The 26540-nt window shown below is 40.5% G+C and overlaps 1 protein-coding gene across 1 annotated transcript in view; it reads right to left on the bottom strand.

Moving 5' to 3' along the window:
- Nucleotides 1-222: 222 nt before the first annotated feature.
- IL23R (interleukin 23 receptor) overlaps nt 223-26540 on the bottom strand; it is a 69649-nt gene continuing 43331 nt past the window's right edge. Inside the window, exons 8-11 of the mRNA XM_036351805.1 lie at nt 13128-13217; nt 10257-10362; nt 5588-5678; nt 223-876 (exon numbers count right to left, since the gene is read on the bottom strand). Of these exons, the coding sequence (XP_036207698.1) occupies nt 223-876; nt 5588-5678; nt 10257-10362; nt 13128-13217 (941 nt within the window). The remainder of the gene's footprint in view (nt 877-5587; nt 5679-10256; nt 10363-13127; nt 13218-26540) is intronic.

Genomic DNA, 26540 nt, shown 5'->3' with positions numbered 1-26540 from the left:
GGCATGGAGGGAAAATGAAAAGGATATCGTTGATTCTTTTTTAAAAATACAGGAGGTATCCCTAATATTGCTACTTTTTTTTGTGACCATAAAGTATATTCCATCTTTGGATCTTAATTCTCTTATTTATAAAAAATAGGGCAGAATTAAATTTATGTTGAGGGGGAAATTCAACTTCAGATTGAAAGGCAGCTTTCTCACATTAATTTTGACTACACAGTTCTACTTTTCCAAGAGAGACATCCTATTGAAGCAGTTTTCCAAAATATTTTGTGGGAAATAAGAATTAATAGATGGCAACTCCTCATTCATGATCCCCAAACAGGAGACAAATTCATCGGGCAGCAGGGTCTGTTCTGGAAGAGTTTCACTGGGGGAAGCATTTTCCAAAAGCATGGTGGTCTCATCCTCTGTCGAGTTTTGCATGTCAGAAGGACTGCATTCTCCTTGATTTAAAATGAGGCTTAATTCTTCAAGAAATAGTGTATTGTTTAATGAATTCATACTTGAGACAGAAAGAGCAAAATTAGGGTATTTTTTAAAAAGGGCATTTTTCCCCAGGTCTAAGGAATCAACTGTTGGTTTGAGAGTTGAGGAGTCGGTGTCATCATCATTGCTGAAATGGTCTTCCTCAGTGAGAAAATTCGAAATCTGGGGTTTATACCCCGTGTTGATATCAGGAATATACACAACTGCAGTACTGGCGGGCAGTGACTTTTGCAGGCACTCTGTTGCCTCCAGGGCTCCTGTATTCCTTCCGTTCTTGCAGTCCGTGGGCTTGGGTTCTTCTTGGAGAAAGACTTCTACCTCTGTAACCACTGGATCAACATATAGGGCCTGTTCGCTGGGATTTTCATTCATAAATTCACTCTTTTCCTGGGAAGAAAAAGCATTGTTTTAATTTACAAAAGACATTTAAAGGGGCCAGCTGGATAACAGGATAAGGACTGGAATTCTAATTTCCCTCAACTTTCCTTTCCCTCTCCTGTTTCTCATATTGTTTATCTTCCCATAGGATTTTCTCCTTTGTTACCCTGCTTGAATCCAAGCCTTTATTAAATTCTCCCTTGAGGAGACTGAAGGAAAGGAAAAATAAAAATAATCCCTGTCTTAAGGACATGCCTTGGTTTAAAATTTTTAAAAAGAAAGCGTTCTGCATATTGTTTCAGGGCCTTTTAAAATTTGGATTTTGAAATATGTTGGAATATCTTTTAATATTATGGAGCCTTACTACAAGAAAATATTTGGCTGCTTAAATGAAAAACTGTGGTAGGGGGAGAATCCTATTTCGCTTTCATTTGAGACTAAGGTTGTAAGAAGTGTTTTGAGTTGAGTTTCTAAAGCTGTGCAGCTGCTCACAATTCAGACACATCTGTGGTAATCAGGAGGGTAGATGAAGAAGATTTTTATTTGTATAAAAGCCTGATAATTCTTCTGGGTAAGAAAAGGTCTTAAGGTTTTCCAGCTGATGGCTGGCTTCCCAGGGCACATAGCTTCCACCCAACACAACTGTAAAATTATAGCTTCTGCTGTGGACTAAATGTTTGTGTCCCTCCGAAATGCATGTGTCGATGCCCTAATCCCTGATGCGATAGAGTTCTCTTGATTGAATCATTTTTCACATGCTTGATTTGATCTTGTATTGTTTTGTGCAGAAGCACACAGTACATGCTGATAGCCTGGGACCAATAGTCTGTCCATATAGCCTATGTGTGTAGTAGGCTGTACCATTATGGAAGTGCACCCTATGATGTTTGCACTAGGACAAAATTGTCTAACACATTTCTCAGAACATATTCCATCATTAAGCAGAAGATGGCTGTATATACTATGTTTGGTTTTTTTCCTATACAGACATACACTACTTTATGACTTCTCTTTGGGTAGCCAATTTTCCAACTTCACTACTCTTGTGCTTTGGGGCCTTTATTAAATAAAATAAGGGTTACTTGAAAACAAGCACTGGAATACCACCAGTCAATCTGGCAACTGAGATGGCTACCATGTGACTAATGGGCAGGTAGTGTATATAGTTGGATACACGACAAATGCTCAGAATTGGCACAATTTAAAACTTATGAATTGCTTATTTCTGGAGTTTTCCATTTCAGATTTTTGGACTGCAGATAACTAACAGTGGGAAAAGCAAAACCACGGATAAGGGGGAACCACTGTAGTTAAAGGACGGATGAGGTCAAAGGAACTACCAGCCATGGGCAAACTACGGCCCGCGGGCCGGATCCGGCCCGTTTGAAATGAATAAAACTAAAAAAAAAAAAAAAAAGACCGTACCCTTTTATGTAATGATGTTTACTTTGAATTTATATTAGTTCACACAAACACTCCATCCATGCTTTTGTTCCGGCCCTCCGGTCCAGTTTAAGAACCCATTGTGGCCCTCGAGTCAAAAAGTTTGCCTACCCCTGATACTAGACACTGCAGGAAACTAAGAATGCAAGGTGACTGTGTTCTGGGGAAGGAGATAGTTCCCCACTTTAGGCTGGCAACTAAGTGAGGAAGTGGGTGGGAGTCAAACCACAACGAAGGACACAAGAGACCAACGGGAACTATTCCAGAGTGAGGGCCATAAAGGAAGAAGAGGATCTGATCACGAGGGATCAGAGACATTTCCTTGAGCCATAAGAAGCTCCCAATGCCCTAGTACAATTAATAGGGGAGCAAAAAAGAACTACTAAGTGGAATGAATATCAAGACTAAAGTATTTGTTATCTGTAATTTGGTGAATGTATGTTTGTCCTTCAGCTAATTAACCTTGTACCTCATTACATATGTGGGTTCAGTTGTTTAGATCACCCCTCCACTGTCAGCCATCCAAGCCCTTTCTCTCCTTCCTGTATCCAGAGACAAAGATCCCTCCTCCTGCTCAGGGTGGATTTTCCACCTCTTTCCTTTAGACTAGTGGTTCTCAACCTTGGCTGCACATTAGAATCACCTGGGAATCTTTTTAAAATCCTGATTTCTGGGCCTCATCCTCCGGAAATTCTGTTTCTTTGTTATGGGGTGGGGCCACAACATTACTAACAAAGAAACAGAATTTCCAGAGGATGAGGCCCAGAAATCAGGATTTTAAAAAGATTCCCAGGTGATTCTAATGTGCAGCCAAAGTTGAGAACCACTGCTTTAGACCATTCCTTCCCTTCTTCTTCACAGTCGTGTTCAATCACGTTCCCCTCTCTGTAATAATCTTTCTCAGGCCTGTCCAATTTAGTACAAACATGCTTCTGACTCCACACCCCTCTGGAGTTACTGTTATTCATTCATTGCACAAGTATTTGAAAGCTGACCACATGTCAGCATAGCCCCTTTCTTCCCTTCCCTTCTAGACAGCACTCATCAAAAGATGTTTCCACCCTTACTCCCCACTTCCTCCTTCTCCATTCACTTCTCAACTGAACCTCTGGCCCACGATCACCAATGACCTGCTCCTTGTCACTCCATGGACTCATTTTATTTCCTATGTTTTATAGACCCCCTACAAATGAGTCAGCACTATGGATTCTTGCTTATTGACACTTTGTCCACACCTCACTGTGCTCATTTCTCTGACCCCCCCAAGTCTGCCTCTTTTCTAGGACCATGTCTATTTCAATTGAAAACTCCCACTGGCTCCTCATTGTCTTTAGCAGTAGTTTTCAACCCCTCAATAGTATTCTCAACATTGGCCATGAAGTGGAATCATTTGGGAAGCTTTGGAAAATACTATTGCCTGGGTCTCCCCAGACCCATTCTCCGCCCCCAGAGGTCCTGGAATGGGCCAGGATTCTAATAAGCAACCAAGGCTGAAAACTGTTGCCTTAGAGCAGTGGTTCTCAACCTTCTGGCCCTTTAAATACAGTTCCTCATGTTGTGACCCAACCATAAAATTGTTTTCGTTGCTACTTCATAACTGTAATGTTGTTACTGTTATGAATCGTACTGTAAATATCTTATATGCAGGATGGTCTTATGTGACCCCTGTGAAAGGGTCGTTCGACCGCCAAAGGGGTTGTGACCCACAGGTTCAGAACCGCTGCCTTAGAGAAATGGGGAAGGAGTTGATTAATGGGCTGGCTTGCCGAAGCTCCAAATAGAGCCATTTTGTCTTACAAATACTAGTCTTCCTCACATCATTTGAACACAGGGTTCCTAAGCTAAAAATACAGATTTTATTAAAGTTTTGGTCAATGGAATGAAGTTCCATAGCTGTAAGACCTTTTGTGATCTTTTTTTTTTTTTTAAATACACTCTATTGACCCTTCACAGAGAGGAAGGGAGAGAGACACAGAGCCAGAAACATCGATGAGAGAGAAACATCCATCAGCTGCCTCCTGCACATTCCCCACTGGAGATGTGCCCGCAACCAAGGCACACGCCCCTGACCGGAATCAAACCTGGGACCCTTCAGTCCGCAGGCCGACGCTCTATCCACTGAGCCAAACTGGCCACGGCATGATCTTATCTCACTCACCATTCCAGTATTTTTCCAGCTACTCCTCGTGTAAATCCTTTTGATAAAGCAATACCCAGCACACTCCTCTCCCTTCTGTCCTTTTGCTCATGTTGTCCTCTTGATTTTAAACATTCTCTGTATCTTCTGAGCAACTCCCATTCATCTTTCAATATACTCTTGTCATGTCTCATCTTATTTCTGTCACTGCACTTACATCACTGCATTGCAATGCTTGGATAATGTGTCTGTCCCATTGACTAGGTTTTGAGTCTCTTGATGGCCAGGCCAGAGTGCTGGAAAGTAGGAGCATACACAGCAGATTCTTTCCCTTCACTCATAATCATCAACAGTTCCTCCATAACCAGCAAAGGCCCATATGTCCTCAAGGTCTTCTGGCTCACCCTTCTCTTCTTTGCTGAAGTGAAAACCTGACCCCACCCCTAGTGACACCTGCTCTCATAGTCCTCACACATTTATTTTTTCCAATTCCATTGGGTCTCAGGAGTGAAGTGGTGTCCTCCTTAGGCTCCACCTGCTTCTCCAATCTCATGTAAAATGAAAACTCCTTTGGGTCTGTGAGGCTCATTCAATTGAACCTTTCTGCCCTCTTCCGTTGGTCTCTGAAGACACCTCCCAATTTCCTGGCCACCAAGTGACTCTGGCACCTAGTTCACAATCTTTCACTTCAGTTCATTTTTCTTTCCCTCTGTCTCTATCTCTATCATCTCTATCTCTATCTCTAACTCTCTCTTCCTTTTATCTTTCTTTATATTGTTGACATTATTACAGAAGTCCTCAATTCCCTACTCCCCACCTCCACCCACACCCACCCTCTCCTTCCTCTGGCCCTAAGCACGTTGTTGTCTGTGTCCATGCATATATGTTCTTTGGCTATTCTCTTCTCCTTCTTTCATCATGTTGAATAGCATTTTTTTTCCCTATCTCTCTTTTCTTTTACTAATTCCATTCTCTCACCTCTTAAGTATGATTTAAAATATGTATTAGTTTGTTTCTACATATGTTTCTACAGTTATGCTTATATGTACACACATTTGTTTATTGAAATGGAAATTCAACTCTATTGAGCTGCACTCTTGGACACAGCCTTTTAGTTTTTATTTGATGGTGTTTAGTTACCTGTAGCATTTTCACAGCATTACTGTTCTTCATACTAGGAATGTCTTCATGAAGCCATTTTGGTATTAGCAATAACATTCTTCTTTTAATGCTAAAAAGCAAAAATGCATATTAGAAGCATTTTACTTGAGGATTGGTGTAGGCAATCCTATGAGAGATTAGAAAATCAACTTGAATAGAATGCATAATAAAATCAAGCTTTCTGAAGCAGAAGCTAAGATTTTAATCTCTTTAAATAGTTAAGTGGGAAGTTGATTCAATGTCTGTAGGGATTTTTCTCTTCTCTCTATTACTCTGCTTCTCTCTAATGACCCAGAACATTTCAAAACACTCAAGATAAGTGGGAGAACCACCCTGGAAATGAAAACTGTACATATGTTAGATATGGCAAAGCATGATGAGCAGGAGACCTCAGTGTGGAAAGGTTTGGAAAACTTAAAGGATATTTTGTAGAACTTTCCAAGGTGACCACAACCACAGAAAAATATTAAAGAAGAAAATGTTATATAATAAAACCATTTAATTCAAGCTTCTCTAATTCTGAATTTGTAATGATTCCAGGTAGGCTTGAGATGATAGTGGTGGTTCAGACTTGCTTTATGTGGATGGAATCGGGGGACTGGGAAACTGTCTTACAGTATTGTGGCACAGTGAGAATGCCATTTTTTATTTAGCCTGTGTACTTATTTAGGATCACTGGGGTGGGGTGATGGAAAGAAAAGGGAGAAGCTATGTACAATCCACTTCTTCCCCAAAGCTATCCCTTGGCACTGCCACTATGTTGGAAGCATTTTCTGCATTTATAGTAAAAATTGATTTGAGAAAAAGATTGTACCAGGAACTTAGAAGAGACTAAACTGATCTATGGTACATTTTCCCATGGTAACAGTACATCCATTAACAACAGATCAGACTTCTTAATCTGTTTAAGCAGCTTCTCTTTGGACTTTTACTAAGTAACAACCAAAATGTCTGAAAGTACTTTGCTAGGCCAATTTGACCTTGAACTGTAGGGTAAAAATAATTTCCTTACACATTTATGCAATGTTTCATGATTCAGCTTTCTTACTAATTTACACTCTCTTTCTATACCTAAAATTAGACCAAATTAGTAAGTTCATGCTATTGTAGAAAAGTTTTTATACAGCTGCTGATACAGTAAGAATATATATATATATATATATATATATATATATATATCCACTCTTAGTTTCATTATTTAAAATGTTTTACTCTCTGTTTTCCAGTTCTATTTCTGAAATAAGGCTTATATAAATAATGTATCATTACAGTAAATAACAGTATCTGCTAATATGTACAATACTCATATTGGAATTATCTCTTGTTCTTTTATCTTTTTAAAAATAATACATATTTGGGAGTTTGCTGCTCTGAACAACTACTTCAAAAGTGAAACCAAAAAACGGAAGGGACAGCACCCAGAACCACAGGAACGCTGGCTGAGTGGAAGTCCTACAACTAGGAGGAAAGAGAAACGCATACGGACACTCAGAGGAGGCGCAGTGCTGAAGTCAAATTCTGAGGTGCGGAGTGCACGGAGCGGGCTGGCGGCGGAGGGCGCGGTTGGCGTTTTCAATCGGGAGGGAGTCGCAGACTCTGAGCTCCAGATCCGGGCGAGTCTTTAGGGACTCAGACTCAAACAGGAGAAGCGGGACTGTCTGGCTTCGGTCAGAGTGAGTGCAGCTTTCTCTCTGAGCTTTGCAGCGGGTGCTGGGACTCAGAGAGGCAGAGCCCCTGGGGACAGGACTGAGAGCCGCCATAACTGCTCTCTCCGGCCCACCCTGTTGATCCTGTTGGACCCGCCCCGCCCAAGCCCTGCACACAGGCATTTGCCGGATAGCCTCAGGCAAACGCCAGATTAGCACCTCCCTAGAGGACAGAAGTTCTCTCACTGCTGACACAGCTGATTCTCATAGCCACTTGGCCTGGAGGTCAAACCCTCCCTGGAATTAGCTACAACAATCAAGATTTAACTATAAGACTGCGAACCAAGACCACTAGGGGGTGCACCAAGGAAGCATAACAAAATGCGGAGACAAAGAAACAGGACAAAATTGTCAATGGAAGATATAGAGTTCAGAACCACACTTTTAAGGTCTCTCAAGAACTGTTTAGAAGCCGCCGATAAACTTAATGAGATCTACAAGAAAACTAATAAGACCCTCGATCTTATATTGGGGAACCAACTAGAAATTAAGCATACACGGACTGAAATAACGAATATTATACAGACTCCCGACAGCAGACCAGAGGAGCGCAAGAATCAAGTCAATGATTTGAAATGCGAGGAAGCAAAAAACACCCAACCGGAAAAGCAAAATGAAAAAAGAATCCAAAAATGCGAGGATAGTGTAAGGAGCCTCTGGGACAGCTTCAAGCGTACCAACATCAGAATTATAGGGGTGCCAGAAGATGAGAGAGAGCAAGATATTGAAAACCTATTTGAAGAAATATTGACAGAAAACTTCCCCCACCTGGTGAAAGAAATGGACTTACAGGTCCAAGAAGCGCGGAGAACCCCAAACAAAAGGAATCCAAAGAGGACCACACCAAGACACATCATAATTAAAATGCCAAGAGCAAAAGATAAAGAGAGAATCTTAAAAACAGCAAGAGAAAGAAACTCAGTTACCTACAAGGGAATACCCATACGACTGTCAGCTGATTTCTCAACAGAAACTTTGCAGGCCAGAAGGGAGTGGCAAGAAATATTCAAAGTGATGAATGCCAAGAACCTACAACCAAGATTACTTTATCCAGCAAAGCTATCATTCAGAATTGAAGGTCAGATAAAGAGCTTCACAGATAAGGAAAAGCTAAAGGAGTTCATCACCACCAAACCAGGATTATATGAAATGCTGAAAGGTATCCTTTAAGAAGAGGAAGAGGAAGAAAAAGGTAAAGATACAAATTATGAACAACAAATATGCATCTATCAACAAGTGAATCTAAGAATCAAGTGAATAAATAATCTGATGAACAGAATGAACTGTTGATTACAAATAGAATCAGGGACATAGAAAGGGAATGGACTGACTATTCCTGGGAGGGAAAGGGGTGTGGGAGATGCGGGAAGAGACTGGACAAAAATCGTGCACCTATGGATGAGGACAGTGGGTGGGGAGTGAGGGCGGAGGGTGGGGCGGGAACTGGGAGGAGGGGAGTTATGGGGGGAAAAAAAAGAGGAACAAATGTAATAATCTGAACAATAAAGATTTAATTAATTAAAAAAAAAATAATACATATTTAAATAATTAAATTAGCAAAGAATTGTCCTATTTTTTTATTTGTCATTATCAACAGGAAGCTAATTCTTAGGTTATTCTTAGTAACAAATTTACTGTTATTTAAAATTTCTCACTAACATAGACTTCTTGGATAACACAAATATGAATATTTGTATGTGGTATAAGTTTGAATATTAAAATATTTCAAAGGGCTTTGTAATTGAGTATATTTTAAAACAACTGAAAATAAAGTTCCATATTCATTTGCCCAAGGTACAAGGGGTATGTTTATTAATGTGTAATTTAAATACTTAATTTCTGAGGAAGAAGCCTACATACATTTTAAAAATCACTAGTATACTTTATGTAGAATAGCTCATTCTAAATCTTTCTACTGTGTTTTGATTATAAGTTTAAAAAAAAGAAAGTTTATCTCATGAAACAAGGGATGGCAAAAAAGAGAGACTCAATGCCAATTAGCACAGTCATATGTGTTAAAATGTGTGTGTCATTGATGTACTGGGAGACTGCCACATGAAACAACATATTATAAATATGTATTCAGTGCATCTAGTAAAATTTAGGAAATTTAAGGCCTTACTTTCCTCAAAGTCTCATTTTTAAATAATGAAGTGTAGATATTTACTAATACCATATATCAGGGAAATGATTGAAGAAGGCCAAGAAGAATGGGCATTGGACCCAAATGCTAAAACACTAACACAATTGGTATCCAGTGATGAATTCAAACGGTGCTACACTTCTCTTCACACTGATTCAGGGAGCATGTTTTGGTAGAATTCAAGGCAGGTTATGATATGACTTAACCACTCTAAAGAATCCAGGTGTTGTGGCTCAGTGGTTGAAGCATCAACCTATGAACCAGAAGGTTACAGATCGATTCCTGGTCAGGACATGCCCAGGTTGTGGGCTCGATCCCCAGAAGGGAGCGTGCAGGAGGCAGCCAATTAATGATTTTCTCCCATCATTGATGTTTCTATCTCTCTCTCTCCCTCTCCCTTCCTCTCTGAAACCAATAAAAATATATTTTTTAAAAAAAAGAAAAGAATCCAGGCACTGTAGATAAACTTGAGGGCATAGTGAAAGAGAGTACACTGGCTTTGAGATCAGCCAGGTCTGGACTCCTGGCTAGTGCTTCGTGACCTTGGGCTGACCACTAACCTCTGTGAACCTTGTGTAAGCCATCTGTAAATCAGACCATAGAGCTTTTCTGGCAGGGTCACTGTGAGGATTAAATGAGTGACATTTGTAAAGAGTTTGGCATAACTGTTCCTTTTGTTTTTCCTTCCTCTGAATAAAATTGCTGATGGATTTTTCTTGTAAATAACTGAATAAACTACATTTTGGTGGTACAAATATATGGTCTAAATCAGAAAAATAGAAATTCTGTGAAAACCTACCCAGTTCGGAGTGATTTGTTAAATATCCCAATCAAAGAAAGAATTGAAAACACAACGGCAAAGGATACCATTCCTGATAAAAGTCCAATGTCTTGTTGCCTGTTGTCTGAGAGGAAAGAAAAATAATTTCAGCTAAGCATCAGTGTCCATGCGATATCAGAATCATTGTGCTCTCTCTACTCTCCTCAAAGCGAAGGTCATTGATCTCAAAGGAAAAGGGAAAGGGGGAAACAAAATTAATCTTTACCTCTCACTCTAAGGTGACTGCCCTGGCAAACTGCATGATGATACTTTTTGTTTGAAAACACTGGGTTGCATATATCTGATGTCAGCGGGCTTCTGGAAGTGCAACTCTAGCAAATGTGGTCAGCATTAGACATTCTTCTGAGCTTGTGCGTGCATATTTTATATAAAAAGGTTTAGTGATGAGCCAAATGGGGTTCTGACACAAGTGAGAATTCTCAATTGCTTGTAGCAGAGTCTAAAGCTGGCCATAATTATAACCGAGGTTTTGTTGTGTGCGGTTTTTAACCTTTTGTATGAGACAGAAGTTGTATACAACTTGTCACCATTCTTCAAAATTGATTGTTCATGAATTTTTTTTCCTGCTGAGAAAGAGCGCTCACTCTACTTACTAGCAGAACAATATATGTAATAAGAAAAAAATTTAAATTGTTATACATCTTGCACTCCCATTTTATTTTAAAAACAATGCTAGCTTTCCTCACATTTTGAAGTTGAATTAACCCCTGAAATCTTTAAATAATTAGTAAAATATATCCAACATGTATTACCTCCCAAGATCATCACACCTTCTCCCTATTTTCTATTTTTAAATATAGACTGTAATTGAGAAATGACTTATCACACTGGAGTTTGTTCTGAGCCGTGCTGGGTATTAACCTCCATTCATCCCTCTTCCTCTCCCTTTGGCAAATGTGTATCAGATACTTATCACGCGGCAGACACCGTGTTGGCCCTTCTCTAGTTATTTCCCTGCCGCACCTACCATACACTTGCAGCTCCTCTCCTAAAGCCAGTTGGATGTCAGGGGCTTAGATTACTCCAGAGTTCCAGTGGAATATGAAATTAGTGTTTTCCTGGGACTAAAACACAATTGCTGAAGATTTCATGCAACTAATGGAAGATACTGACTGCCACATACCCTTGGGCATTAGTGCCTGGAGGAGGATAGAGAACCCCACATTAACATCAGATGGGCAAAGGGGACCAGGATAAAGCAGAGTGACCGGAGATGCCTGGGTTTGAAATGGACTCTGCCACTTATCAGCTCTCTAACCCCAGGGCATCATTATAAACTTGCTGAAGCTCAAGTGTCCTCTTCTGTAGAGGTAATAATACCTGTCTAGTAGAGCTGCCATGAGCTCCTAGCCTCCACAATTCCCACAGAGATATCACGGTGCAGGTCTGTGTAGGCATCTGTAATTAGGGATCTATACTGAACCTAAGCACTTGCCTTGTAATTGATTCACATGTACAAGTTCAGAGTACTCATACCTTGCTTCATGTTTCTTTATATCACATACCGCCGCCTGACTTTATTCTTCTTGTTTTGTTTGTTGTTTTCCTCACCACCCTCCCTTCCTCTCCCCCCCCTCCCCGCCCCATCTATCTAGAATAGAAACTCCATGAAGACAGGGGGCTTTCAGCCTGGCCAGTGTTGCTCAGTTGTTAGAGTGTTAGTGTTGCTTAGTTGTTAGAGTGTCAGCCTGTGGACCCAAGGGTCACAAGTTCAATTCCCAGTCAAAGGCAGGGTTGTAGGTTCAATCCCCAGCCCCAGTTGGGTGCCTGAGGGAGGCAACCAGTCGATGTATCTCTCACAGTGATCTCTCTCTCTCTCTCTCTCTCTCTCTCTCTCTCTCTCTCTCTCTCTCTCTCTCTCTCTCTCTTTCCCTCTTTCCCCCCTTCTCCCTCCCTCTGTCCCACTACTCTATTCCACTTTCTCTGGAAATCAGTGGGGAAAAAGCCTCAGGTGAGGATCAACAACAACAACAAAAGACAGGGGTTTTGTTCACTTTTTTCACTGCTGATTCCCCAGCACCCAGAACGGTGCCTGGCATATAGTAGTTGCTTAATAAGTATTTGTTAAATAAATAAACAAAAGTCCAAAAAATTGTTAATATAACCTGCAAAAATTCTTATGCTATTCCTGTTAGATTTCTATGCAAGGAGAAAAATGGTCTATCCATGGTCAGTAGTGAAATAGTCATGCCTACAGTTTTTCAATTTGAAATTTCTATTTAGAGTTATATTTGCCCATTGCACAGCCTACAACCTGATCTAATATCTTTTTATGCCTAAAATATTTAGCTATGCTCATCAATGGAAAATCTTGAGTCATACTAACAAATAAAATAAGATCTTGATTGTATGAAAGACTTCAGAATTTGAAAAATAGGGTTTGAATTTTAGTCTGTCACCTAATGTGAAATGGCACAAGTTCCTCAACCTCCCTGAACTTTAGTGTTCCCAACCAAAAAAATACATATGTAACACTTATCTCACCAGGTATTTTGAAGATTAAAAAAGATGATGTATATATAACTTCTACTACATGGTAGACACTGAAATAATGGAAATGTTTTAGAAAAACATTTTGGGGTCTTGAGCCCTAGCACCAATTAAAATGAAAACATATTCAACACGGAGCAAAATCTGGTAAAATCCACCTACATCCACCACTCCTTAAATTCAATTTTAAGGAGATCTTTGTTGATTATTTTCCTATAGAAAGCATATAGGCAATCTTCTTATCAAGAAAGGTATGCCTGACACAATTTTTCAGTAGGGAGAATTCAAATAAATGATTCGTTAAAAACCACTATAAAAACACACATTGCATTTTCTTACCAGAAGTGAGGTGTCCTTTAAAGATAGAAGCAACTCGAAGCCCAGAATTCCAAGTGTCATGTTGGAATGATTTCGGTGTGACCAGGGGAACTTAAAGAAAAAGAAAATAGCATCAGCTTTTATATCTTACCCAATTTCCTAAGAGTTTCTTTACTCGTTTGGAGATGATGAAAGTAAGTCAGTAACTTTAATAGACTTAAACGATGGAATAAACTCAAAGGCCTTCAACTGTGTCTTTTCTTCTTGTTGTCATTTAATTGGGTAAATCCCAAAGGAGAAAAAAAACAACAACAATAGAAACTACTTAGGGTTTATAACACTTCAAGGTGTGTCTGCTAATTTGATGAGGCTTCTAGGCAGCAAATACCAAGGAGCTTTCTTTCTTTCACTGAGCCAGAAAAAAATGTACAGTAACTGGTCTCTACTTTATTCCTTCCAATAGACGATGCAATAAAATTCAGGCTTCCTTGTGAGCCTCCAACATGTGTCACTTTTGCCTTTGCACAATCTGTGAGATGCTGTTAGTGAACAGCCTCTAGCCACCGTAGAGGAAGCCCAGTTTTGATTAGCAGACACTCTGAGGTTGTAGCACAGGGGAGGAATGCCACTAATGACCTCCCCCTGCTCCTTTCCACTGGCAAGGATCTTGGCCAGCCCCAGCTGGTCATAAAGGTTGTCAGGACACTACTAATGAAAGCTTCGGACCAGGGTGGGGTGAGCAACCTTGGCTTCGAACTCACTTTCAAGTCTAAATTCAAGATTACTGGAGCTTCCTTTCCCATCTCTTCCCTCCTGATAATTAAAAGCTGCCAGAGGTGACTTTAAGGACATGATTCTCCCAGCTGGCAGAAGAGAATGGTAAAAATGGTTCTAAGCCCTGGATCCCCAGGCGTGCCTTAAGCCCCATTATGCATTCTGATTTCAGAGTTCAAATTCTTCTTTTAAAAAAAAGTACTTAGGAGCCAGGGGGAATCACAACTGTGGTGTCCTTAGCTGCCACCGAGACATCACACACTTGAATAAAACAAGCTACGTGGCCCAGACAACTCTCTTTGAGGAAAAAATATCATAGAGTTCCAATACAAAGGTTCCTATGGGTCTTTGGAAATGTTCGAAAAGGGCTGACCTGGGTGCCAGCACAAGCTCCATTGAAGAGCAGTTTTCTAAGAACAATGGGTAGGACACTTTAGAAGATGAAAACATTAGAAAAGCCAAAGATCTTTCCCGTGTTTTTATTCTGGCTTCTCCACAGCAAGAGGGGAATGTTTCACTGTGAATTGTGACAAATCAGAAATTCCCTTCGGCTTCACAATGCTTCATTAAGTCTTTTGTTTCCAGGTATGTGGTTCCACCAAACTGTGAGGGAGCAAGGTTCTGCCCCATGCCCAACAGCCAGGTTTATTCATCTAAATTAGTATTTTATAAGCTTCTGTTCATTCTCGCGGAGCCCATGCAGGAGTCTGCATCGGCATTAATTTGAAATTTTAAAGAGAAATATAACTTTATTATGTGATACAATTTTTAGTATGCCAAAACCAAGGGTTTATAGCATATGTTGCTGGATTTCTTTTCATTTTCATTATTTTAAAATTAGCGTTGATATTTAAGAATATATATTGCTGTTGGCTTTTAACACAGGTTAATGTAATTATTTTGTATAAGTATAGGTGGTTCCTGAAAATGGTTCTAAGCCTATGATTTGCCTCATATAACAATAATTTTCATATCTGATGAGGTCTTTATTAGCCCTAATAGAGAATAAACACAGTCTTCCTCTTGGGTCCTTTGTCATCATAGTTTCAAATCTACCAGGTTCATTCATTTAAATTAGATTAAATTAAAGTCATTTTAAAAAGAGGCTTAATTATCAGAGAGCAATTTCACAAAGAATTGAATAGCTGAAGTAAAGCAAGTTATAAACAAGAATGTTGTAGAAGAAATCAAGCCAATGGCAAATTTTTTTAGTGTAGGACTGCAATGAAGCCATATGGACTATATTCTTCATGGCATACCGCCACCCAGTGGTTAGGTCATTTCTTAAATAATACTTAATCATTTTTCATTATAAAAGCAGTAACTATAATAAGAGAAAATAATTTGAACAGAGAAAATAAAAAGGAGAGAAAAAGAACCATCTCTAATCCCATCCCCATAACCTACTTGCTATTAGTAATTTATAGTATTTTCAAGTATTTTAACATACAAACACATTTACAAACACAGAGTGGTGTACACACAAAGCTTTTATGACTGAAAAACTATTTATATCAGCTGTAATCATCAGTGTATTGCCTAATGTTCCAGAAAAGCCTTGTGGTATTTTTATTATTTATTTAATGTCTGCCATGTCATAATGAGACAATTCTGTCCCTGCAACGGAATATTAAATTATGCCTATTACTCTCACAGTACATACTTGAGTATACTCAGAAAACCCAAATTATCTCTACTTTTTAAAAATAAATATTTTATTGATTTTTACAGAGAGAAAAGGAGAGGAATAGAGAGTTAGAAATATTGATGAGAGAGAAACATCAATCACTGCCTCCTGCACACCCCCTACTGGGGATGTGCCCACAACCAAGGTACATGCCCTTGACCGGAATAGAACCCGGGACCCTTCAATCCGCAAGCCGATGCTCTTTCCACTGAGCCAAACCAGCTAGGGCTATCTCTACTTTGATAAAAAAATTTTATATAACTTATGTGCACTGACATTGGATACTAGAGTTAATCTTATAGAAGACAGTGTGTTCAAAAAACCAAACTGTGTAGTTTCTTATACTTGGCCAAAACTAGAAACATAACTATATTTATTTTGGCTCACCAAATACCAGCATAATTTAATAAAATCTGCTGAAAGGGATTTGGTTTTAGCAATAATGTATTCCATCTGTTTCTTATGGATGATGTCAAATCAATCTGCTCAGCCCTTCCCTCTACCCTGTCCCCCAAGGGGCAAAGGGTGCTTTGTTATTCCTTTTAAGCGATGTACTACACTTTACCTACCTCCTCTCATTTCATCCTCAACAGCAACTTAGTCAGGTGCATAGTGCTATTGTCCTTACTTTATGGATGAGGAAACAAAGGTGTAAAAAAGGGTAAATGACTTGCCCACAGTCACATAGGCAGAAGTTGCAGAGTGAAAATTTTCATCCAGTTCTGACAGTGTTGCTGGTCACTGGCCGCATTTGTTCATCACCTCACTTCTGCCGCAGGATGGCCCAGGATGGGAAGGCTCAGCCAGCCCTGAGAGCAGCCTCTCCCATGCTGAGACTTAGCCACTGCTCCTCCGGGGGCTGGCCATTAGGGCTCTGAACCCCACCACAATGGGCTATGGTTGGGCTAACGCATTTAGCACTGATTCATAGAACATTCCAGCCAAGAGTTATTTTTTTCTGAAAACCAACTATTTTCCTTTATGGTAAAAACAATGCATACTACTTGTAGGCTGCTTGAAAAGTATGAGTATAGAAAAGAAAATACTGTTTTATATTTGTTCCCAAACAGGAAACAATTATTTTTATATTTGTTAACAATCCTTTATGTATATCTGTACCCTAGTAGTCTTTACTGTTTTTCTTTTTCATTAAATATTATATCATGAACATTTCCTCATTTTATTAAAAATTGTTCAAAACCATCCTAGTAATGACAATGTAATATTTCATCATGTTGCTACTGTATTTGTTTAGTCATTCCCCTATTGAGGAATGGTGATGGTGTCAGGCACCAGCTTTGAATTCAGACAAAACTCACTTCAAGTCTGGACCCACTACTTGGAGTTGCATGGCTCTGGGCAAGTTGCTTAACCTCTCTGTGACTCAGTTTCTTCATTTATAAAATTGGATAATAATAGTACTTCACTTGTGAGATTTGATGAGATAGTTCATATAATTCACTTGGCACCATGCCTTATGCAAATTAAAAGATTAGTAAGTGTTTGCTACTGCTATTATTGAACTTTTAGATTGCATTCCAAATCCTTATTATTATATTATTAGAGGCCTGGTGCACAAAAATTTGTGCACTGGGGGGCGAGGGGGGTCCCTCAGGCCGGCCTGTGCCCTCTCGCAGTCTGGGACCCCTTGGGAGATAACGACCTGCTGGCTTAGGCCTGCTCCTGGGTGGCAGAGGGCAGGCCCAATCCCTAGGTGCAGCCCCTGGTCGGGCTCAGAGCAGGGCCAATTGGGGAGTTGGGGCGCCGCCCCCTGTCATGCACAGAGCAGGGCGGACGGGGAGGTTGCAATGCCACCCGCAGTCACGCTCAGGGTAGGGCCCATTGGGGGGTTGGGGCACCGCCCCCTGTCACACTCAAGGCAGGGTCTATGGCAGGGGTGGGCAAACTTTTTGACTCGAGGGCCACAATGGGTTCTTAAACTAGACCGGAGGGCCAGAACAAAAGCATGGATGGAGTGTTTGTGTGAACTAATATAAATTCAAAGTAAACATCATTACATAAAAGGGTACGGTCTTTTTTTTTTTTTTTAGTTTTATTCATTTCAAACGGGCCAGATCCGGCCCGCGGGCCATAGTTTGCCCACGGCTGATCTATGGGGAGGTTGCGGCGCCACCCCCTGTCACGCACAGAGCAGGGTCGATCAGGGGGTTGGGGAGCTCCCCCCTGTCACTCACAGAGTAGGGCCAATAGGGGAGTTGGGGCACCGCCCCCTGTCACACACAGAGCAGGGCTGATGGGAAGGTTATGGCTCTACCCCGTCACACACAGAGCAGGGCCCATGGGGGGCAGTTGGGGCACCACCCTCTATCACCCACAGAGCAGGGCCGATCAGGGGGTTGGGGCGCCGCCACTGTCACACTCAGGGCAGGGCCAATGGGGAGGTTATGGCTTTAACCCGTCACACACAGAGCAGGGCCCGTGGGGGGGTGGGGGGGTGCCGCACCCTGTCACACACAGAGCAGGGCCGATCAGGGGGTTAGAGCGCCGCACCCTGTCACACACAGAGCCGCAGGGCGATCAGGGGGTTGGGGAGCTCCCCCCTATCAGGCACAGAGCAGGGCTGATCAGGGGGTTGGGGCGCCTTCCCCTGTCACGAACAGAGCAGGGCAGATAGGGAGGTTGTGTCCCCAACCCCTGTCACACACAGAGCCACAGGGCGATCAGGGGGTTTGTGCGCTGCCTCCTGTCACGCTGATCCTGGTGCTGGGAGGCCTCTCGGCTCCGCTGATCCCGGTGCTGGGAGGCATATTACCCTTTTACTATATAGGATAGAGGCCTGGTGCATGGGTGGGGGCTGGCTGGTTTGCCCTGAAGGGTGTCCTGGATCAGGGTGGGGGTCCCGCTTGGGTGCCTGGCCAGCCTGGGTGAGGGGCTGATGGCTGTTTGCAGTTGGTCACACCCCCTTCAGGGTGGGGGTCCCCACTGGGGTGCCTGGCCAGTCTGGGTGAGGGGCTGAGGGCTGTTTTCAGGCTGGCGGGTGACTGAAGCTCCCAACCGCTCCTTTTCTTCTTCTTTTTTTATTCTGGGCCAGCTTTAGCTCTGAGGCTTGGCTCCAGCTCTGAGGCCTCGGCTGCTGAAAGCAGGTATCTGGTTTGTTTGGGTTCTATAACCGAAACACTGTTTCAACTCCAGCTCTGAGGTCCCGGGTGGCTGAAAGCAGGTTTCTGGGGTTTTGTTTAGCTTCTATATTTGTAACAATGTTTCAAAATGCAAGCTCAGAGGCCGGCAGCGGCAGGCGGGGTACGTTGGCTTCCTCCGTCACTGAAGCAAGCAAGTCTCATGTTCGCTTCAAACTGCCTGGCTGCCGGACGCCATCTTGGCTGGCAGTTAATTTGCATATCGCCCTGATTAGCCAATGGGAATGGTAGCGGAGGTATGGCTAATTACCATGTTTCTCTTTTATTAGACAGGATAGTAATATAATCCTTACTATTATAATTAGCTTTTGGATAAATATCATTGTACACAAATCTTCTTTCCATATCTCTGTTTATTTCCTGAGACTAGATTTCTGTAAGTGGAATTGCTGGACCAAAGGTTATGGACATTTATAAGGTTCCTTTATTTACTTTTTCCCTTGCCAATCTTGCTGTCAGCACTAACCAAGGTCTGCATCATAAAGTCTTTGACCAGAGCTGACACAAGGACCTTTCTAGACCTTTCTCTCAGAAGGTTCTAGATATCAGTATTCAAGAAAAAAGGAGTCATATAAAAAGAGACAAAGGGTATGTTTTTCAAATCATTGGAATTTTTTTCAACCCTTCTTTTCTTAAAACATAAACATCCCTTTTTAGTTTCTTTCTAATCTCCTTCTCCTAATAAGCTCAGCTGCTTCACAGCATTTAAGTGTTATCTCCCCTGGCCAATTTTAGCCCCATGGTTGGAATTCAACATTATTGGGCCATGTGTAGAGATTTGACTCTAGTTCAGGTCATTGGCAAAGCAAAAGGCAATGGCCAGACATACCAAACAGGCACCAGATGCTCAAGGCAGAGAAAAGGATATGTCAGAACAAACTCATTACCACACCTTGAAAAACAAGTCAAACAATGAATCATTTCATGGGTTACAGTATCATCCTTGCATATTAAGGATAAAAGGGTGTGCCTAGACATATTCCAGAGATTATCTTCATGCCTATATTCCTAGCTTGTAAGTACTTGGTACATAGAGGGTGAAGAAGGCAATGGATATATGTATGGCACTCGTATTGTTAAAGAGAAAGAGTAAGCAGAGGGAAAGGTTAAAAGCAACAGCCACCCAGGAAATTTTCTTAAGTGAAGACCACATAGAGGTGAAGGTCTGATGTCAGAGTGTAGCAAAACTTTATATGTAGGAATAAGCAACTTCCAAGTTTTACTCAGTGATTTAAGATTCTTCAAAAGTGCAGCCTTGCTCTCAAGCACAGCATGTACCTACTTCTTGAGTCTGAAGAGTCTAGTGAACATTTGCCATTTTTGTAGTTGCCCAGCACTGGGACATACTTCTTTGTGGACATATTTCTCTAAAATAAGTAAGAGGCAGGTAGGGCTTTCCAGTCGCGCCTCAGTCGAGCATTAAGTAGATGACCTAAGCTTGGCTCATCAGATGCCCACCTCCCCCAACTTGCACAGGACACACAGCTCCAGGAAATCACTAGGAATCCAATAAGCATGCAGCAGCTATATCCAAGGTCTGGTGACAGCAGCACCAGAGGGGTCTCCAGGGCACAGGGCAGGCAGTTCTTCTGAGGTCAACATTTTGGCTGTGGTTCTGGCTCTAATGTCCCTTGGATCTTGCTTGTGACCATTTTGCCAGCCTTTCTCCTAATTTCTATCTTCCTAATAATTCTCTTTCTACTTAAGAGAACCAGATTTGATTTCTTTTGCTTGCATCTCCGCAATGAATAGTAAGAAATTGCAATAGTAGATAGTGTGTGGATAGGTGAGAAGACATAGCTGGACAAATAATGATCCCCCAAAGATATCCATGTCCTAATCCCCAGAACCTTTGAATAGATTACCTTTTATTGCAAAAGGAACTTGAGATGGGGAAATTATGGGTGGGTCCAATGAAATCACAAGGTCTTTATAAAAAGAAGGCAGGAGAGTCAGAGAAAGAGATTGGGAGATGCTATGCTTCTGGCTTTAAGATGGGGCCACAAGCCAAGAAATCCAAGCAGGCTCTAGAACTGGAAAAGGCAATGAAACTGGTCTCTCTTAAAGCCTCCAGAAGTAACACAGCCCTGCTGATACTTTGTTTTCAGCCTGATGCTTCTGATTTTGGATTTCTCACCTCCCGAACTGTAAAATAATAAATTTGAATTGTTCTAAGCTACTACATTTGTGATAACTTGTTACACCAGCAACAGGAAACTAATACAGGAGATTATTACTTCCTCATGGAAAAGCATAATTTTTAGCCTCTATCAGTGGGTTGCAAACTTCAGAGAGATTGTGAAGCATTTTTTAGGGTTTTTTTTAATTTATTTTTTTAATTCTGTAGAACTCTGGTGGTTTATTAGAAGAAGAAGAAATAAATGCAGATGAAGAGTCTAAAATGATTAGTATGTTAAGGAACATTGTGTATCTGTTTAACCCAGTTTAGTAAATACGAATCTACAAATTTATAATCCATCTCAATATGAATTAATCAGAAATCTCTAATTACAAACAGCAGAATTTTTGAAAAGTACCTTCTGCCCAGCCAGTGTGGTTCAATGGTTGTCCTTTGAACCAGGAGGTCACGGTTCAATTCCCAGTCAGGGCACCTGCCCAGGTAGTGGCTCATTCCCCAGTAGGGGGCGTGCAGGAGACAACTGATCAATGATGTTTTTATTTCTCCCTCTACCTTCCTCTCTGAAATCAACAAAAATATAAGAAAACTACATTCTATGTGCCAATACCCCCTATTTTCATTATATTTAATATCACCTATATTTAACTGCATTGATATAACATTTGTTTGCTTTTTTTCTTTTAGTCCCTAAAAGTCCTGAAAATTTAATGAGAATCTTTATGGAGTCACTGGTAATGCAATGACCAATAGTGTTTTGTGGGAACAAAACACAATGTGGTTTAATATCTTGCTCATACTTGCCTTCCTTTGGAGAACTGTCAAAAAATTAAAAAGAAGAATATGATTTCTCTGGGAAACTTTTCTACTGCAAGTAGCAATTCAAGCAAGTTAATTAGTCATTATGAAATGTGACTGCCCTTCCCTGGGGCCTCTGACTTGTCATTAAAGAGATTACAGAGCCTGCACCTTTTCTCCTTTACAAAGGCGCCTGTATTACAGCACGGCACTGAAAACACTCCTGCCTGGAAGTCCTCTTTTCACCTTTTTTACAGCAGTGGTAGTGAATTTAGAGAATTGCCTTTCACATTTTCAGTGTTGGTTTTCTACGCTGACAAATTATCTTTTCCCCTCTGGGGCTCTTTTGGTAGGGACAGCAGGAATTTTTACAGCTCTCCAGGTGGGTGGTCTAGAAGCTCCAACTTCAACAGCCCTCACTGGCTCTCAGAGCCTCAGCTGAAACCTCACATCCAGAGGCAGGGCAGGGTCTGGCAGAGGGATAATGTGGGATACGATGGTTCCCTAGAGCAGTGGTCTTGCCTCCCTGCTTCTGGGGATTCCGGGCTCCTGAAGTGGGCTGGGGTGGTTAGTGGCTCAGGAAACAGTGGGCAGGAGGAAGAGGGCGCAGAGGTGACCAGATATAGTACAAGCGATAATGGCCTGAGGTTCTCAGAGCCAATCCTTTTCTGCCCCCTCCAAAACCACTGCTAATGTAGAGTCTTCCAGTCCAGGAACATGGAGTATCATGTTTATTTGTGTCTTTTTCAATTTATTTCATCAATGTCTTGTAGTTTTTCATGGATATGTCTTTCATCTTCTTGGTTAAATTAATCTTAAGTATATTGTTGTTTTTGGTGGTATTGTAAATGAGATTTTTTCTTAATTTCTCTTTTCAATAGTTCCTTCTTAGTATATAGAAGTGCAACTGATTTTTTTTTTTTTTTGGTATATTGATTTTTTATCTTGAAACTACTGAATTTGTTTATTAGTTCTAATAATGTGTGGTGGAGACTTTAGGGTTTTCTGTATATAAGATCATGTCATCTGCTAAAAAGAGACAGTTTTACTTTTCCCCCAATTTGCATATTTTAAAAAATTTCTTTTTCTTGCCTAATTGCCCTGATTTGGACTTCTAATACTGTGTTAATAGAAGTGGTGAGCATGGACATCCTTGTCTTGTTCCTGATTGTATAGGAAAAGCTTTTAATGTTTTATTATTGAGTATGATGTTAGCTGTGGGTTTGTCATAAATGACCTTTATTATGTTGAGCTACATTCCTTCTATACATAATTTGTTGAGAGCTTTTACCATGAAAGGATGTTGAATTTTGTCAAAAGCTTTTTCTGCATCTATTAACACAATCATATGATTTTATTCTTTATTTTGTTAATGTGGTGTATCACATTTATTGATTTGCATATGATGAACCATTCTTTTTTGTTTATTTTTTATTTTTATCGGCTTCAGGGAGGAAGGAGGAGATAGAAATATCAATGATGAGAGAGAATCATTGATCGGCTGCCTCCTGCACGCCTCACACTGGGGATCAAGGCTGCAACCCAGGAATATGCCCTGACTGGGAATCGCACATGACCTCCTGGTTCATAGGTAGACACTCAACCGCTGAGCCAGGCCGGCTGGCATGTTGAACCATTCCTGCGTGCCAGGGGTAAGCCCCACTTGATAGTGGTGTACAGTCTTTTTAATGCACTATTAAATTCTGCTCAGTTCTGTCTACATATCCTGCCCACACCCAACATCGTGTTCGAGGCACTTGTCCCTCTTAGAGGGTGTGTCTAACCTCTAGGTGCAGTGGTTCTTACACTTTACTGCAGAAATATCACTTGGCTAGAGGCTGAGGAATCTGATTGTGAGCTAATTTCCCAAGCATTTCTAATACAGATGGTCCACAGACCCCCACTCTGGAAAGCACTGCATTCTAGACCCTTCATTGAATCAGGACCAGCTGGAAAAGAACGAATTGCCCTGTGGTGGTCCTGTCTTGGCCAAAGCCAACTTTTCCTCATCTCAGGCTGCCCTATCCCAAGGTTCCTGGAGTCCTGCCGTTTCATTCTCATCACCTTAACCCAAGGCTGCTTCCACACCTTGTATTCATGCCCAAGTGGAAATAATTGATATCAAGTTATGGTTCACTCTTTTCTCATGAATTTTCATAACAAACATGACACTTGAAATGAAGTGCTGTTGGCATAGTTTTATTATTAGCTAATGTGTGGAGGAGGATTTGGTTCGGTGGCTGAGGGGGTGCTGACACAGGGCCCCCTAGACCTCCTGGGAAGGAGACAGCAAAGCTGTCATGCAGGTGCTAGAACACCACAGCCTGAGTTAGGCCCTGACTACCATTCACCAGCTTTGTAACAGTTGACAAAACTGTGCAATCTCCCTGTGTCTCATATCGTTTTCATCTGCACAATTGGAATAATAATTACACTTCTGTAGTGATGAGTAAAGGACAATTCATATGTAAAGTGCTTATCATATGTGGCCAACACATAGAAAGCATCTAATAAGTGTTAGCTATTATTATTTACTAGAGGCCTGATGCATGAAATTCATGCAAGGGGCTCGACCCTCACAGCCCCGACTCGTCCGGAAGGTCGTTTGGAAGGACGTCCAGAAGGTCATTGGGCTGTCCTGTCTATTTAACATATTACCCTTTTATTATTATAGCTTGTCCTGAAGTCATCCTGCATTCAGTCACTTAATTAAGCTTTTGCTATTAATAGCATAGAAAAACATGAGTTTCTAACCCAGAGAAACTTCTGTGTGTTTGCTAAAGCCTGATATTCTATTCTGAGATTAATTTCTTGTTTTTTCTTTTTTATTGTAAGGCTTTGTTTTCCAGTAAAGTCTAAATACTCTGAGGAAGGAAAAGAGAATAAGAAATCATTTAACCCTTGCAATAAATGAGTTTGTTTGATTTCTTTTGGAGACCAGGTTTTCAAAGGTTAAGGAAAGGCAGTATCCAGAGGGAAAGTGATAGAGAGGAATGTTAGGGGCCATACATACTTCATGGTTTGCCCTGCAGTGCCATCTGGGCAGAATTTTGAAAACACATTGTGTGTGTGTGTGTGTGTGTGTGTGTGTGTGTTCTTGTGTGTGTTTGTTGTTTTTTTGTTTTTTACAATTTTCATAAGAGTTTATTTGAGTTAAACATATACCAGGGAGTAAGATCTCAAATGCTCCTGGGAATAACAGTTTTGCAGCTTTTAAAAATACATTTAAAATGAATAAAGAAATGTACATGGAGGAGGAGAAAGCAAGGCGGGAATTGGATTACAGGTTAATTAACAAGATTATGTGCTCTCATTAGGGTTCATGCCACCTTTGAGGGGTATTACTTCTAGTATTTCAAAGGTGTGCACAAGAACAATGAGTAGGGCTGGCTTAAAACCTTTCACTTATGAAGTTATAGGCCTGGGAAAACACATTGTTTTGAGATTAATCAGTTCAGCTATCCACACATAATTTTAGCAAACAAAATAGGAAATTCCTGCATAGAGGGAGCATTACTGCCTGGCCTGTGTTTCTTCATATATAAATAAACTTTTAATTACTGGGAAAGTTTGGCTGCTCAAAAAGCCCCATTATCAAACAAGTTGGTTAACTTAAAGTAATAAGAATTATTTTTTTCAATTGTGAAATAATTGAAACTTCAGTTATGAGGTTTCCTTCTTACTGCTTTTATTTATATCTTTATTCATAGTGCTATGTACTTTACTGTTTTGTTATGCTTTTTTTAAAAATATATCATTGGATTTTTACAGAGAGGAGGGGAGAGGGATAGAGAATTAGAAACATCAATGTGAGAGAAACATCGATCAGCTGCCTCCTGCACACTCCCTACTGGGGATATGCCTGCAACCAAGGTACATGCCCTTGACCAGAATCAAACCTGGGACCCTTGAGTCCGCAGGCCGATGAGGGTTTGTTATGCTTTTTTATTGACTGTCTTCTCTAGAATTAAGGGATCTTTGTCTCTGCTCACTGAGGTTCTGCAAGCATCTAGCAAGAGCCTGGTGCCTGGTAGGGTCCAAATGAACATGAGTGACTAAATGAGTATCTTTTCATGAATACCTTTTAAAAAGCAACTGATTTTAAAGATTTACTAATGAGCAATTTGACAATTTGCAACAAGCATCTTAAAATGTGCTTAACTCTTGAGCCAATAAGACCTAAAGGCCAAAGGAGAGTTTATATACAAAGCCTAGTCAAAGAAATTTATTGATAATGGGAAAAAATGCAATAATCTACATATTGTTAAAATAGGGAAATGATTAAATATATTATTATACATCTATAAATTAGAATGCTGTGCAGCCATTAAGTAGTTTTTAAAAATAAGAACTGTATTTGAACAGTATCCACACTATAGTTTTTATCATTTAAAAATATGTGCAAAGAAAAGAATTAACGTTAAATCCACTAAAATGTAAACAACAGTGATTTTTAGGTTATATAGTACAATAGACTTGCTTTGCTTTTTCAAATAGAAAAAAAGAGATACATTTTCAAAAAGATTTAATATTATCACTTTCCCTAACACACTTTTTCACTGTTTCTCATTTAATGTATTTTAGAAAGGAATTTGTACCAAAAGAAGTTTATGTTTCCTCTTAACTAACATGTTAAATTTTTACAGATGCAAGTTTTCAGGGATATTTAATTTTAATGTACTTTTGCCTCAAGTGATCCTCCTTCCCTCCCCCAATAGAAACCAATAGAAACCAATACTATATTTTAAATATAGGCTTGTTGCAAGGTAGCTATGATGTTCCTATTCTTTCGATGTAAGGTTTAAAACCTTTACTTTTAAAGAAGCAAATTTGTGGTCCTGTACTTAACTTGTAGAATATTTTAGTAAACTGCTCCTCCA

This window comes from Myotis myotis, unplaced genomic scaffold, assembly GCF_014108235.1.
Source record: "Myotis myotis isolate mMyoMyo1 unplaced genomic scaffold, mMyoMyo1.p scaffold_m19_p_2, whole genome shotgun sequence".
NCBI lineage: Eukaryota > Metazoa > Chordata > Mammalia > Chiroptera > Vespertilionidae > Myotis > Myotis myotis.
Note: the sequence above shows the minus strand (reverse complement) of the source record. Positions and strands in the feature narration are given on the sequence as shown.